General features: G+C 33.8%; 1 protein-coding gene across 4 annotated transcripts in view; it reads right to left on the bottom strand.

Annotated features, from left to right (window-relative positions):
• ASCC3 (activating signal cointegrator 1 complex subunit 3) overlaps nucleotides 1–17,092 on the bottom strand; it is a 248,972-nt gene that overhangs the window by 177,079 nt on the left and 54,801 nt on the right. For all 4 annotated transcript variants that reach the window (XM_021533823.3, XM_031504402.2, XM_021533826.3 and 1 more), the window contains 2 exons: nucleotides 7,101–7,301; nucleotides 6,504–6,644 (listed from right to left, as the gene is read on the bottom strand). In XM_021533823.3, the coding sequence (XP_021389498.2) occupies nucleotides 6,504–6,644; nucleotides 7,101–7,301 (342 nt within the window). The remainder of the gene's footprint in view (nucleotides 1–6,503; nucleotides 6,645–7,100; nucleotides 7,302–17,092) is intronic.

The following is a 17,092-nucleotide window of genomic DNA, read 5'->3' as shown; positions in this document are numbered from 1 at the left end:
TGCTTCACTTCTCATTTCTGCCTTGCCATCAAAAGTACAATTAATCAGCTAATCTTTGAGATGTCAAAATACATTCGGTCCTTCAGGCTATTTCCTCTTGTCAAGAAAAGCATTATTTCCAGTAATCAGACAAATGTATTTGCCAATGCAAATGCAGCTTACACAAATTCTCTTTTCATTTACAACACTACTGTTTATAAAGACACCACTAATACTGTTGTGTTACTCGTGCTCTTCAATAAGAATTGCCCTTTTGTTCTAAACTACTCTTATTTCAAATATAAACAGCTGGGTAAAGTTAAATACAAAAATAACCAAGTAATAACATTTGCAATAATGTTATTAACACAAAATTCACATGGATTTTAACTATCAAAATTAAATCACCAGTGAAAGCAGTAACTTTATTTAAAAAAAAATCCCAAACTAACTGAGCTAGAAGTAACTCTGGTAGGTCAACCATTGCACCTGGCAAATGCCCACCCAGCCACTCTCACTTTCTCTCCTTTCCTGGCCAGGGGGAGAAAGTAAGATGGAAGAGTGTATGGGAGGTCATGTACCAATTACTATCATGGGCAAAACAGACTTGACTTGGAAAAATGATTACAAATTTAAAATAGAGTACAATAGTGAGGAAACAAAGACAAAACCTAAAAACTTCTTCCTGCTAGTCCTTCTTCTCCCCAGGTTCAACTTCACTGCTTTGTTCCAAAGTTCTCTACATCTCGGGGATGGGAGTTATAGTCACTCCATAACTTCATCTCACACACATTCCTTTTTCACACTTTTTCCCCACTCTGCTGTGTATCCCTACCGCAGGATACACCTTCACAAACTGCTCACACATGGGGCTTTTCCACGGGCACAATTCCTGCCAGGAGCCTGCTCCTGCATGAGCTCTCCATGGGCCACCTTTTCCTTTACTGCACCATCAACCTGTGCAGTGTGGGGTCCTCCAAGAGCTGCAGTGTGTGCATCAGCTCCATCACAGCCTTCAACAGGGAATCTCTGCCCCAGTGCCTGGAGCACCTCCTCCCCTTCTTCTGCTCTGACCTGGGTGCTTGGAAATCATTCACATTTTTGAGCTGCTCAACATGTTTGGCATTTCGTAAATTAAAGTGGTATCTTTTCTAAACTATGAAGGATGGTTTCTTATTCATATAAACAGTGAGCAATGCTAAGAATCAACTCTGAAAGCAACATGACTTTAGTTTATACAGCTTGATGGGAAGAGAACAAATATGACAGAACAAAAATGCAAATCTGTCATTTTCTAAATGACAGTGCAAGTCAGGTTTAGTAGGACTTTCTTCACTACCCAGACATGACAGCAAAAAACATAAACTTTGAATTCAAGTTCATGGAAATTTTTAGATTTCCTAAAGAATGAAGGATTTTTTTTGGTTTGTTGGCTCTTTTGTGTTTGGGTTTGTTTCATTTGTTTTTTTAAATGCGTGAATGCTCCTATAGTTTTCCCACTTTGTGCCTTCATTAAGGAAGAATGTTTTAGAAGCACATGTTGAAAGCAGACTAAGGTGAGATAGAGCTTCTGATTTGCTTCTGGTGCCCCCTTCTTTAATCGGACATGAGATTAGTGGTTATCAGATGTGTGACAGAAAAAAACCAGAGATATGTGCAGTCCAGCAGAAACCTAGCAGTTTTGGAGATGTCTGTTTCTGTGATGTCTTTCAGGCCCATGTTGACAGGCACAGCCTTGCAGTCCAGTAAATGTATGCAACTCTTTCTGTGGACCTTGAAGTTCTTGAGTACTATGCAAACATTACAGAAAATCCAATAACATGTTTTAAATAAATGACCTTGCTTTCTGTATAATTAAAATTTTGATCAAAAAATATTCAGTTGTTCAGAAGTGGAAGAATCAGAATATTCACACAATTACAGTTTGATTCATTTTTTCACAATTATTTAAAAGACAGTATATTTATTTTTCATGCTGTCTGAATCCCTTTAACTCCAATCGTATGAGAATGAAGAAACAGAGATACATAGAGGTTTATGGGCTGGAGAAATTAGCCTGCTTTCAAATTTTGACCAGATTTGTTTCCAACTACTACATAATTTTAGCAACACAGAAAGCACTTATGATCTGGCCTTAACACTAATACATATCTATCACGAGTAAGGCTCATGACAGTCAGGCACTCCTCAAAGCAAAAGAAGAGCTCTAAGACCAGTAAAAGTAATTTTGCTTGTAACTGCAGGTCTGAGGCACAAAATAAAGCAAAAACATTACAGAAAAGTTATTTCAACTTTAAAATATCAGTCTCATTATATGTAATTATTTGAATTAGAATGCAGGCTGTTGACAATGATTATACCAAAATGCATCTAATACAAAACTGCTGAGGTACCAGTTTAAAGGTGAGAAACATTCACACTCACTGAAGACGCAATAAAACACCAAAATAACTTGCCTTAAAAAGAAAATAAAATATATTTAATGGGGTAATTTTCAAAAAGTATTTTTAAAGTTTATAAAGGTGGAAGAAACTTTGATAAGCTTTTACTATGTTATGCTAAGGATCTTAACTTTGTTTTATGCTATGTTGGCATAAAACATTAAACAGAAATTCCCTTATACATTTTTTGATGCCCACTAACTTTGTGTTAAGGCCAGAAGGCATTTATGCTCTCTGTAGAGGCTACAGAGGCTACCACTGTTTTGCACAAGTTAAACCACGATGCCACTCATCCATCAGCTTACAATACACTGTGCCCAGGGCAAGGCACTGCTTTCAGACTTGGTGATTACCTTATAAATCTATGCTGCTCCAATTCCATCTGTATTCTCCAAACATTCAAAAGATAACTATAACTACATTGTATTTGTTGCAAATGCAAGGTCAAAACATTCTCTGTTTCTATGAAGGGAAATTGTCTCAGAGTTTTAACACACATCTCACATATTAAACTTGTATAAGAAAGCCACAGGTTACAGGTGGGGAGCAGGTTAGAAAACTGATTGAAGAGTCAATAAAAACTATTTTCATTTTTCTTTTTAAAGCAATTTCATTACTGGTAAAATCTGAAATAACTTATTTTAAAAGCTTATGAAGTCTGTTGGAATCATAGTAATATTAAGGAATATTTAATAATAGCATTGGAAGTAAAATAATATAATTATAATACAATAAAAGTATGGAGCAGCAAGAATCATGGCTACCTTCTGGATCGGTATAAATGAAAGCATGGAAAGCATAGAGAGAATTATTGCTGGAAAAATGCACTACGGACTTTTTTGTTGAAATTTTTCAAAAATATTTAAAAGATTTTATTCCACCATAAAGGGAATGAAAATTTAAATTCCATGTTACCTTATTTTTTTTTCTAGCATTTATATACTTTAAAAGTATTTGTAGAAAAATAATAGAGGTAGTTCCCACTGTACATTAAAGGTACATTCCTGAGAAGGAAGACAGTTACCTATTTGCCAGATAAAGCAATTTTTCCTCATCAGGATAAGCACTACAGCTACATGTAATAACTTACAAAACACACATCTTTAAATATACACAGGCAAAGTATGAAGGATGAAACAAGCAGGATGGAAAGGAAGCAGAAAATGATCAGGATTGTCACTTAAGCACTACTTCTAACTAATACCTGACAATCACCTTATTTTTACATCTTTCATTTGTCACTGATTTTATTCACCTGAGGACAAATATAAAGATGATGATAATGCAACTGCTCAGAAAATGGGAAGAAGACAACTGTCACAGGAGATATTTATCAGAGCTGCAGTTGCCTAGAAGTACAAAGTGAGATCTTTTGAAACAGTTACCCAGCCTGAAATACCAGCATCTACTTCAGCTGATAATCCTACTCTCTGCCTTTTACTGCCTCATATATATATAGAGTATATATATTAAATATATTGTCCCTGAGTATATGTACTGTGTGCATGCATCTACCTGCTGTAGCATTAATTCTTACAGGAAAAACTGCTTTTCTGTTAAACAAGGGTACTTCATTACTTAGAGTACTAAAGGCTAGAAAACAGCAATGACTGGCAAAGCAAATCTGAAATTATAAAGAAAGCAGCAACACCTATCAGAGCATTCCTTTCTGAGAAATGTACGCATTAGAAAGGTTGACAAGTAAAATAAAGTTTTGAAGCAAGAATCAATTTAATACAGGGCTAAAAATGGTGAAAGAAACCTGCTCGGATTAAGTGGTTTAAAGTGCCTACTTGAGCAAAGAAAGCTCATGAGTTTTGAGAGAAAACAGTATATATGCAGAGCAATAAGCAAGATCCAGCACAAGCAAGTGCTCTTTCCTCGGTTTTTAACACACTACATATTTGCTGTGCACTTTGTTTTGCAGCAATGAAACACTGCACACTGCTGGGCTCCAGAATCTTCAAGAAAAGTAGCAGCAATTACACTGGTAACTCTTGGACTGGCGTCATCTCTCATCCTCACCTTCCACATTTCTGATTTATTATAAGACTAACTAGATATAACAAATGAGAGAAAACAAAAAATTGTTATTTCACTGTCCCAGAATGTCAGCCTTTTTATTTTTTTCCATTTAACCTTCCCAATGCTTTGAAGACCAAAGACACAAAACTGAGGAAAAGAAAAACTGAAATTAATCAACACTTTAACTATGGTTTCTTTGAAAATGTAGGAACTGAGTTTTGGGTCACAAATACAATGGCTTCAAAATTTTTCCTCTTCTGGAGCACATTTTTCTTTCACCGCCACTCTCCCCAAAGGCTTTGAAACTACAAATACACTTCAGATTAGTGTTTCTATACTATGACATACATAGGAAATTAGAAATCCCTTGAAGTTAAGTTTCAAGCAAAAAAAGCTTATTACAAAGCAATGAAATGAGTCCATGGCAGGGGAAAAAAAAAAAGATTTTACCCACATCTTCCCTTTTCTAATTCTTGAATTTTATAAATCAATCTGCTTTAGCATCTTCACAACAAAATTAAGTAGTGGCATGCTGGATGAAATAAAAGAGCATGATGAAACAGATAGTCTTCCTACACTCAAGTTACTAAGTTTCTCTAAGTTAAACTCTATGTATATTAATAAGTTCCCATTACAAGAGTAATAAATTTCAGCTTTGTAAACTACTTCCCATACAATTTTTTTAAATTAAGCCTGAAATATTTTTTGCTTCTTTTATTCCCTTACTTTTTTTACTGGATGTAAGCAGAGTACTAATAATGAGTTGAGGTTGTAGGAATTATAGTGCTAACTAGAAGAACAAGCATAAATAGCACTTTTCCATTCTACATTCATTCTGTTCATCCAGCTTTGTCCTTACATTCAGAGCAGGCTTTCCTACTGTCAGTTTCAGTTTCAGCAGTGATTACACATTATCTCTCTCTATTAAAACCATGATCTACTTGATTATGTGCCCTAGCTGAAAAGTACTGTGAAAACAGGAAGCTATTTAAAATGGTAATTTGGTGTATCTAAATAATTTCAATTACTAAAAGCTCCTGCCAAACTTTTTTTAATTTTGTAAACTCGGATTTTAGGTTGATGGTGTTGCAAAGTCATTCTGATAAAGTACCAGTGATTTTACTATCACTCATTGATATTGGTTTGCTATCTATTGGCTGCCACATTATTGTGACTATATGCACCGATATGTCTGTATATGCATCTTCTAATTGCTGTTCACAACTTCATAGTGGATAACTACTGCAGTGGTCTTCCTAATCATTAATTACATGCTTATATATATTCTTGTCATGTGAAGGGTTTTTCTCTCCACTCATCATAAAAATGTTAAATACCTCAAAGCTAAGACTGCTAAAATATCACTCATCTGGATCAACAATTACAATATCTATAAATGTTCATATTGATAAAACAACCAGTTCTTTTTTCTGTTTCTTGGACCAGGCAGAAGGGAAAGGGTAATCACATGGAACTGTATGCAAGAACAAGTATACAAGTATCTTAAGATTATAGAAAAATGCTATTTCACTGACACAAACAGCATTTGCCTGAAATAAATATGGTAAAAAGTGTCTACTAAAATAGAATAATCTCCATTTATGCAATCCTTTTTAAGAGGCTAAACCCATAAATTTTATTCATTTCTATGAATGTTCAAATGTTTAGCCTAGTGATGTTTTATACTTTTCAAGGACAAATGAGGAATAGGAAGATTAGCCACTAACAGGAACCTACCGTTTTTGTTTGTTGTTGTTTGGTAATTTTTTTTTTAAAGAAGGCAAGTGTTATTTTAATATATTTGCAACAATGTTGTTAGAGCATTTTGAATTTATTTGGAACTTGCCATTTGCAGACCAAACTTTAAACTTCTCAAAGATGTTTTTTATTGAAGAATTCTGAACTTATAACAGTGTACATAATCACAGTAATTACAGGTGTAGTAATAATGCTTCAGCGGTTTCACCAATACTGCTGCAAGGAGTTTGAAGAGCAGTATACCTATGAAAAGGTACAAATACACACACACAGAACAGTGTTTGAAAAGATTAAGCATACCTGTGTTCGCAGAATTTCGCCTTTTGACAGTTGCATATCACCAGTCAACTCTTTCACAGTAATGCCAAGTGGCTCCAGACGCTTGCTGAAGTAATTTGTCATTTCGGCTGCCAAAGCCTTCATAGGAGCAACATACACAATCTGCACCAAAACAACACTCACTTGATAAATGAGCAAACCCCACAATGTCGTTTGTTTCATGGCAACCATTACAAATCACAATTTATTGTGAAATATGATGCCAGGCACTTACAGTGAAAAATCTTAATAGTGATATATGAAAAGTAGTTATCTTTGTTGGATAAGTGTGCAGCTGTTTTAAGGACAATGGATTTTGTTTATACAGCCTCATCGCTTTGAAAATTGGTTCTGCATGAAAGCTAAATGCATTTTCATAGCTTTTTATTCATGTAATACGATTTTTAGAACACAAGTAAGAACAGTTTTAATAATGAAGTAAATCAAAACTAGCCTTATCTTTAACTTGGAAAAGTCTAATATCCTTGAGAACTTCCTGATTTCATATTCCATGTATAACACATAATAGATTTTACTTTGCAAGTTAAAAAGCTGTTATTTGGTTCATTAAACTTCTACCTTAAACTCATCCTTTTTGATAACACCATGCTGGACGTGCTGGCGAATTTCATGAAGGATTGTCAGCATGGCAATGTTGGTCTTCCCAGCTCCCGTGGGGGCACAGATCAGCATGTTCTCGTTTGTGTTGTAGGCAGTCTCGAAAACTATAGACTGGATTCGGTTTAGTCTTTTCATGCCTTTAAAAGCAAGTTGTCCAATCTGTTGAAACAAACACACATATCTTGGATTTTTCATAGATGTTTGTGCATGTGTGTGAGTATCTATGCATGTAGTAAAAGAATACATGGAAACAAACCTTCAGATACCTGTCATAATACATTTATTATTCCAAGTTTTTTTTATTCGGAGGGTACCACTTCTACTCAATACTCAAATAGGGAATCAATAAAGAAAACAAATTATAGCACGATAACATCTGCTAAAATTAATCAAAATCTTTAGCCTCATATTATTTCACCATCTAGTTTTTTTACTAAAGAGTGGGACCAAAACTAATAAACAATAAAACATGGAACTATTAGTAATTAAACATCAGTAAAAGAGCATTAAGAAGAAAAAACCAATATACATCTCAAAATCTAAGACGAAAAACTGTGACTACTCTTACTGGAAGATGAGGCAGCAAAACACTGGAACTGAATAATTTTGCAAACACAGACACACAAATTCAGTAAAAACTTTCTCCTGCTTCTGGGAAGATCTCCATCTTGCAATTGTTCATGTTCAGACCTTTCTCCAACAATATTCACAAGTTGCAGTCACCAAAAGGAACATAAAATTTGTATGTGTAGTCCAAAACAAACTTAAGGGAAAGTTTTGAAAAAATAAATTTTATAGTTGATACAGGAAATTATACTTATTGGAATTTCACACATCTTTAAATTCTCTAAAGTACAAATAATCAGTTACAGTAATACTTTGCTTCTATTGGGCTCGCTGAAAAATTATATTTTTACCAGGAAAGAACCACTGTACAGAGACAGTGGCAATTCCTCCATTTGAAGATTATAAAACTGAAGAACAGCCCTTAAAATATAAAATTAATTTTCTAATAAACTTAGTTTTTCTTAGTTACTTTTCACAGATGTTTAAAATAAACTGCAGAATACCTAATTATTTTCTTTCTACAGATTTAATTACCTGGATTGCTTCTACTACAAAGAATGAAAAGCATCTTGCTGTATATATATTTGAAGACGGTAATTTTTACTTTTCTGTAGGAAACAACAAAAGTACAATAAAGAACAAGCCTCAAAAATCTTCTGAAGATCTTTTCCATTATTCTGGGTGCTTTAATTAATTTACAGTGGTTTTCTATGATAAAAGCCCCTCCAATACCAAATATACTTCCCAATTCATTCCAATACTAAGCAAATTATTTAAGCAGGACTTTTCCAAGTAATGCAAGCTTAGGAATGAGGGCTTCATCAGCTATTTATATCAAATACTTCACCTAATTTTGCAACACGAAGTCTATAATTATGCTGCAGCTTCCCTGTAGTAACCTCATGTGAGGTGCTCTTATACAAATTATGAACTTAGATTAACAGACCATTTTCACAAAAAATGAAAATGCTCCACTCTTAAATCTAAAGAAATTGTGTACTTAATGACTAACTAAAGAAGGCTTTGAACATTAAAAAACATTCACTGATATAGAAGTAAATGAAAATGCTATGCAATCAATACACTTTCTTTTTGTAAAACATTCTTTTGAATGTAGCAGTACCTTTACCTTAGAGCTTTTGGTTAAAAACTTCCTATGCCCCACTGAAAAAGTAAGTATTATTTAAATCATGAAGTGCATTTGTATTTGTACAATTGACAAATCTCAAATATATCTAAACATCTACTTTAAACCATTGTCTTTGGTGAAGAAAAATAATCTAATGCAACTAATTTGCGCACTTTTCATGAAGTTTCTTCAGATTTTTAGTGACTGAGTTTCAGGATTACAACAATTTTCACTGTCATTGTTTTTGCACAGTTTATTCTGCTTGCAATACTACAGGGAGAAAGCTTATTTCTTTTGCACCAAGTTTTGTTCACATAAGATGTACTTTGTGTGTCATCTTCAAATTCATTTCATCTTCATGAAGTATTGAAGGTCTTCCTGGAGACCTGTTGAATATCTCAGTGCTATCAGGGTTCTATCAGCTATTTGTATTGCCTCCTTAGTCATTTTAGGTTTCTAACTTGCCTTTTACTTAATTTTGAGATTTCTTGACACGTCTTTGTAACTGGTTGTGTTTTTCCTTTCCCCTCCCATTCCATCAAGTTGCTTTTAGAAGCTATTATAAACATTGCATAAAGTTCACACTGATGAACACCATTTAGAGTGTTTATAACAAAAGATCTACATAGAGAAACTCACAAATACAACTGGTGATTACAGAATTGAACTAAAAAAATATTACATTACACAATATTACATTATTTAAAGAAGAAGTTTTTAAACAAAAGCAGAAACACTGCTGTCTAAATGAAGTCCAGCCTAAGTATCTTCAGAAATGGATGACAGGAATTTTTCACAGTCACCCAGCTGAATTTGTGTGGCTTTACACATACAGATCACCTTACAGAAGTGTGATTGTTAATATCCTTAAATATATCTTAAGTTTTCTTAAACTACTGCCTATAAAAATATGCTGTTCCAGCCTCTCTTAAACTTTAAGTGCACAGCATAAAACATCTTTTTCCTTTCCTTTACATTTGGTAGAAATTACATATACCATAGCCCTAGGACATGCAATTGTAAGCAAAAATAAACACATATTTATAAAAATAAAAATAATTTCCTGCCTCTTTTCATATTGGAAAATATTAACACCATGGATTAAGACTGACTTGGTAAGCAACATTAAGAAACAGATGCTCCAAAAAAAAAGGAGGAAGCTGTGTAGCAAGTTAGAAAAATTAACTTCAGCTTGTTTTCTGTAAAGATGCTAAGCCTATTGAAACAGGAATATTAAGAGCAGAATAAAGATTAACCCAAAACCAAAACCAAATGAAAACAAAAACAAGACACACGCACACAAAAAAACCCTCAAAAAAACCAACCCAACAACAACAACAACAACAAAATAACAAAAACAAAAAAGCCTGGTTAAGAACTAGAAGTACTTTTTTAAAATAATGGTATTCTGAACCAGAACATAGATTTTCATTCAACACACCAATTAATTTTCAAGCCAGCACTCACAAATCAATATGCAGCATTCAGAATCACAAAACAGTCAATGAATAATCTTTGAAAGTTGACTCTGCAGGAATATACTAAGGATTAAAAAAGCTACAAGAAAAGTACCTCCAGAGGAAAAAAAAATATCCTAAGACACTTTCAAACTAAGTCCCCATTAATTTAAAAAATATTATCTTTCCTCTAAATTCCATTTTATTCAATGCAGTAAGTACAAATGCATAATCCAAACCCAGTAGATTTGCCCTTATGAAATAGTTAGGCAGCATACAGAAATGCAACAGTATGCATGGAAGGCCACAGTTTTACAAAGGTATCAGAAGATTTGGTTTTTTAAATTGTCATTTGCACATACTACATATTTTTAAAGCAGAAAAAAATTTTATCCCCTCAAGCACATAAACATCAGCCATGTTTTCTACAGATCAACTCCTTTTCAGATAAAACAGTGAAACCCCTTCTTGCTTAAAGGACTGGTAGCCACTGGATGGCAGAAAGTGATTTTTACTGAAAATGAATGAGATGCAACATTTTTAGCCTTCTATAGCTGATTTATGCCTAGAATTCAAGACAAACCATAGGAAGTTTGAGTAGAATACAATCTGAATGTTACTCTCAACTAACAGGATTTCAAGCCTAAGATGATGCCATTTTTACACAAATATGAGTCAACATGAAAAGCCACCGAGAAGCAACTCTCCACAAACCAGATGATACTCAAAGCAGCTGTGACATGAATGAATAAAGCCCCCTGATTTTACTTCAGTAAGCTTTCAAATTCTTTCTCATGGAATTTACTGTTACAACTAATGCATTTATGAATAAATGAGATTACACTTAATCAAGATATTCTAAATCAGAAATTTCATCAGAAAGATATTTGTGTGTTGGTGCTCTGACAGCAATTTAAAAATAGGACAAATTTGTTTAAGTCATTAAAGTAATATTCAAGAACAAGTCCACACAATTCAGTCTGCAGGCAAGCTTCAGCTCAGAAACGCAACTGCTTTAGCAACACACTAGTGGCAGCATCTGCTCTAAATAGCACAGACCATCAGCACTTAAGACAGAGTTTTCATAATGCAATTCATTACCAAGACTTTGTAGAAATGCTCTGTAATGATGACTTCTTCCGTCATATTATAACAAAGTAATAAGATTACTACTACCCATTTATCTTAGAGATAATCCATTGCCCCCATAAGCCAAGGCTGAGCTTTCAGTATTTTTCCTACTCATTGGTTTAATTTTAATGTAAAACTATTTTATGCAAAGTACCTTATATATCTCAGGTGAAACAAATCCCATTCTGCAGTCAACTGTTCTACTATGCTTTCAGTTAAAAAGCCAATTGATCTAACTCGTAACAGTATGACTAATCCATGCTTTTTTACATAAAAACCATGAAATTCAGGATGTGAAGCTCTGATGTTCGTTGTTCTGACATATAAATAATCTCTAGGTCACCTTTCCCCTTCGCTGTCCTCTGGAATGTTGTTGATTAAAACACACATCTATGCATATATACTCATATGCACACACAAACATATGTTTTTATATGTATGTATATACAAATACACATTTTAATAAATACATTTCTCCTATCCTTCTGAGTTATGACTAATTAGTAGTTCCCCCCTGCTTTCTAATTATGCATCTATACACTTAAAGCACTTTTGTGCTAGTGTAAATTCTATTTTGTTACTGAAAGTACACCCAGAAATAAACATAGATGTTATATGTGGGGACTTCCACAGTTTCCCTCTCGTGATGATACTTCATATTCTGCTACTTCCATTAAAAAGTGGTAGCTCATGAGATTTAAGAAGAGAAATAAATAAAAATGTAACTATCTAAATAGTATAAAAATAAAATTATTTTTATATTATCTTAGAAAAACTATTTGAGAATATAATTTCCTACCTGCCCCAAAGACTGAAATGTTGTCTTTCAAAGTGTGCATATACATTTTCAGCAAAGGCTCATAAAACGTAAAAGAAAAACTGCATGATGTTTGGATCTGCTCCATTTAGCACCAAATCATATCAGTGAGATTTCATTGGACTTAGGGGAACAATTTCTGCAGGAACAAGTAGCATACACAAAGATATGAAAATTATACAAGCGTACCAAATAGAGCTTACGACTGGCTTTGGGCCATAATCAGCATTACAATTTCTTCAAGTAACTACAAATTATATCTCATCCAGAGTGTAGTACCTGAAGAGCTATGTGCTATAAAGAAAGCTTGGAGTAAAACACGTTACATCAGACGCAAAGGGTGTCAGAGAACCAGCAGCTTATTTCAACACCATACCTGCTACACGTGACTAGCCTAGAACTGAAAGCAATTCTTGCATGGTATGGGTTCTTGGGGTCACTGTTAGCAGTTACCACAGATCACAGAATCATTTAACTTAGAAATCATCCAGTTCAGCCCCTCTGCTCAAAGCAGGATCATTTATACCTGTGCAGTTACATTTCAACTGTCAACAAGGAGGGAGATTCCACAACCTTTCTCAGAAAAGTGTACCAGTATTCAACCACCTCACAGTAAAAAATTACTCTACTGTATTCGGATGAAATTTCATGTGTCTTAATTTGTGCCCATTTCCTCTGGTGCACCACTAATGAGAGTCTGGCTCCCTCTTTGTTAATCATTCTCACATCAGGTATTTATATACACTTGTCAGATTCCCCCTGAGCCTCCTCTTCAGCTCTCTCACACTCTCCTCACCCAAAAGATGCTCCAGTCCTTTAATAAGATTAAGAAGTCAGAAGAATTCCTAGAAATGACAAATAATGAACCATAAGGGTAAAATACTACTCTGATATTTTAGAACAGAGAATCCCATATAAGACTTCTTTAAATATTTTCTTATTTGGAATTAATCATAATTTTTTAGAAAACTACAGTGTCTTTATTTTAAATTATCACCACATTTACTGGTTAATGCAGTTAAGTATTTAAGTAGCAGTGGCCATCAGAAACCAGGGGAATTTCCATACTTTCAAGCTATATTAGGATCTTTAAACTCAAAATGAACACTGCAAAATTCTCCTGGCTTCTGCCAGAGTTCACAAGAGTAAAATTAAGTATCCTGAGAGGAAAAAAAGTTATATATTCATTCTATATTAAAGGATCGCCCCAGCTCAAAATCACCATAACACAAAAACTATGAAAATTATTATGATTTTTATATTTTTGGAATGCTGCTTCTAAGTTGTTATTAAACATTGCCTCTCCTGACCTTTTATACTTCACATTTGCAAACACTGTGAGTTTTATTGAATTACTCAATTCTCAGCAGTGTAAAAATTCTGGGCCGTTCATAACAGTGAGTGCTGTTCAAGAAACAAACTTTTACTAAAGAAGATCCAGACTCCATCTAGACAAGCCCAGAACAGTTCCATTAAAAAACAAATTGCAGCAAAATTTAGGAGTATAATATTGTCCTACCAACTATGGAAACATAGGTTCTCCTTGAAAAAAATAGCAAGTGAAAACCCAAACAAGTCAAAGAATAAAACGCCTCTATCTCTGGTTTTGTGTGTTTGTCATTTTGTTTGGTCCTTCGATTTTTTTGGTTGTTGTTGTTGCTGCTTGTTTTGTCATCAGTCCTGCCTTCTGCACTCTAGAAGAAACAATGATCTATTCAAAATCAAGAGGTTTTAAGGAAAATATTTACCTTCATCTATGACAGCTAAGAGTATACATGCCTGAAGCAATTTCAACAAAATTCCTTGTAAGTCTATAGTTACATTGTCACCAACTTTATTAAAAATAAACTATTCTGCTGATGAACAACACTATACAAACAACTGCAGCAGTCATACCTTTTCTACAGACTTCTAAATTATTCAACCACTTACTCTTGTACTAAAAAGAAAACATTGAGAAATATTCTTGGGTTCAATGTGTACATTAAATCCAAAGACATCTGCATGTATATATCCTAAATCAGTTTGAAGGAAATCACAGAACAGCACTATGGCACGATAAAGCTTTCACTGCTCTGAGTTAAAAAACTGAAAGAGCTTAGGGGATCATCTCCCCACACTGGGAGAACTGTGTTGTGTTCATCAACCTAGTTATAATATGACAGAAGATTATAGACAGAGTGATTATACCCTCTGGTGATTTGATTTGAAGAATTGGATAACAAAGTGTTTCAGAAAGATTTTTCCATAAAAGCAACTCTTTCTACAGAAAATGTGCATAAGTTTTGGCATCCAAACAGACACACAGGAGAGATTCTGATTTCAGTGACACTGCTGCAAACTCAAAAGTATCCAATGTCAAGAGAATTATTCCAAATTATAGCAATGAAATGGAGATCAGAACACAGGCTCCTCTTGGAGCCTTCTGATGCCATTTGTGAATTACACACAAAAATTACCTTGAACTAATGCAGCTGAAGGAAAATTGGCAACAGTTGTGGCATTTCCTAATAACCTCAGAAGTTAAAATCTTATGAGGATAGAAGGATTTGGATTTAATTTGATCACATTTCATCCATATTAAATGCAACCAAATAAATGTTTTCTTCCTCATAAAATAAAAAAATATCTTAATGCTGTGTAAAGCTAAAACTGTTGGAGAGTGAAAGATAAAATTATACACATTTTAAAAATATGTTAAATTTACATTCAAAATATATACAATTTTTAAGAAACATTTTCGATGTCCTGTCCTGCTATGTATCAAGCTGTATCTAACTCCACTATCTCCCTGACTTTTGTAGATGGACCAATGAGGAAACTGATGATGTTTTTATGTAACAGTCTATTCTTCAGGTTTTGTTAGGGTTTTTTCCAATTCAGAGAACACACTCATAATTTTCTTAAATACAGCTAAAAGAGACTCCTAGCTCTGTTGATAGCATATTGCTCTCATTATTTACTTCCCTGGGAAAACACAGTGCATCTCTAAGAGGAAAAAAAAATCACTATTAGGTGCACACTGACTCAAAAGCAACTGCAATCAAAGAGTTAAAATAGAAAAACCTTTCCTAGTTGTTCAAGAATATAGACACTGCAAGGCAAAGGGAGAAATGCACCAAATAATAAAGAAAGACAACAAAGTAGCTACATACATTCTGGCATTGGTGAAAAAAAGGCTACTAACATGCAGCATAGAAACTGAAGTCCTTTCTTCTAACCAATGTAAAATTATTTCAGCTAACATTTCCCAAGTAAAGAGATTATGATATGCTATGAAACTACATAAAAATTACTTTTTGGTAATTGAATTCTTCTATGAATCACCATTTATGAACTTGCTGGAAGAATTTTGTTAACAACTGCATCATATCAAGAGAAATTTATCCTCTTCCTTCTTGTTGCAGTTTTGAAAGAATGTCACTACTAACATATGAATAGCCCATCAGTTATAAAGCCAATCTTCTAATCATATAGCTCCTCTACCCCAAAATCTTTTAAAAGGATTTAAAATTATTTGGTGATTTCTAAGTAAATTCCTTGATGAACCATCTCAGTCCCATTTCTATCACTGAAAGACACAACCCATCCTTATCTAAGATAGAAGATTCATTTCTTAAGGAGCACACAGAAGTTTGTCCTACTTAAAGTCAACATTAAAATCAGACATACTATAACTTTTCTAAGATAATTTGAGTGTGAGCTAATCTTTTAAACATTGCAGCATTTCAGAACTAGCATATACCTCCCTTGACTTTCAAAATTCTCCCTTTGAGATTACATTTCTTAAAAATTAAAACCAATTTTGGTCCTTGGTATAATTTGAATTAGACTTTAAGATACTATCCTGTACTATCACCTTAAATGAAGAATGAATACTCCCAAGAATAAAAGTCTGCCTTTGGGGATGCTATCAAAGTAAAGCAGACTACTGCATTCTGCCACACTTGTACTGTGAAATTCCACTGAGAAGTGGCTATTCCCCAAACAGGATGCAGCAGAAGCACGTTATTCATTCTCGAGTCTTAATTACAAAACCACTAAAACTACTTCAAGTTGTTTTAATGAAAAACTTCACAGATTTTTGCATGTGCTTTATACTGAAGTCCATATTCGTGTCAATGACTAAATAATGAAAAATTAACACTTAAAAAGTTGCTTTCTCAATTTAAATTTTTCACTTGTTATGATCATTTAATGAGGCCAAAAAAACCATAACAGCTGCGAAGTCACCAGGTAGACATAATTGGATTACAAATATTACAGTGATTAAGTACAAGGGGAGAAGAATGCTGTGAACCAGAAAGCTGCGTTTCTTTTGAGCTACATGCAGCTGCACTGTGTAAGAACATGTCTTCCTGAAATGTTTCTTGGATTTTTACTGGTCATTGGGTTTACTCTACAAAATTCAATACACAAAAGTCACCCAAATTTCAGTCAGTTGAACTTCACAAACTGGAGCCTAAATATTATCTTCCTTGAAAGCAAGGAACCTTATTTTTAAGAGCAGGGTAAGAATATTTCATATTACTGTATAGTTTTAAATCACAGATCTCTTTCAATATGTGGATTTTAAATGACCCCTAATTAATTCAATACAATTTTATGCACGCAAAGGCATTACTTTTAAATGTTCATGTAGAAGTGAATATTTAATCTGTTAATGTAGAAGACACTTCAGAATAATGTTTTCAAACTATTTACTTTAGCTTATGTTAACACAACAAACTATTTCTTCCTACAAAACCTAATGAAACCCAGGAAAACTATCAGAATGCTTTGGAAGGCAATTATAGCTGAAATTAGTAATAATTTTAACACATCAAGGAAAAATGAAAGAATGGCAAAC

Source organism: Lonchura striata, chromosome 3 (assembly GCF_046129695.1).
Source record: "Lonchura striata isolate bLonStr1 chromosome 3, bLonStr1.mat, whole genome shotgun sequence".
Classification (NCBI taxonomy): Eukaryota; Metazoa; Chordata; class Aves; order Passeriformes; family Estrildidae; genus Lonchura; species Lonchura striata.
This window is presented reverse-complemented; position numbering and strand designations above follow the sequence as displayed.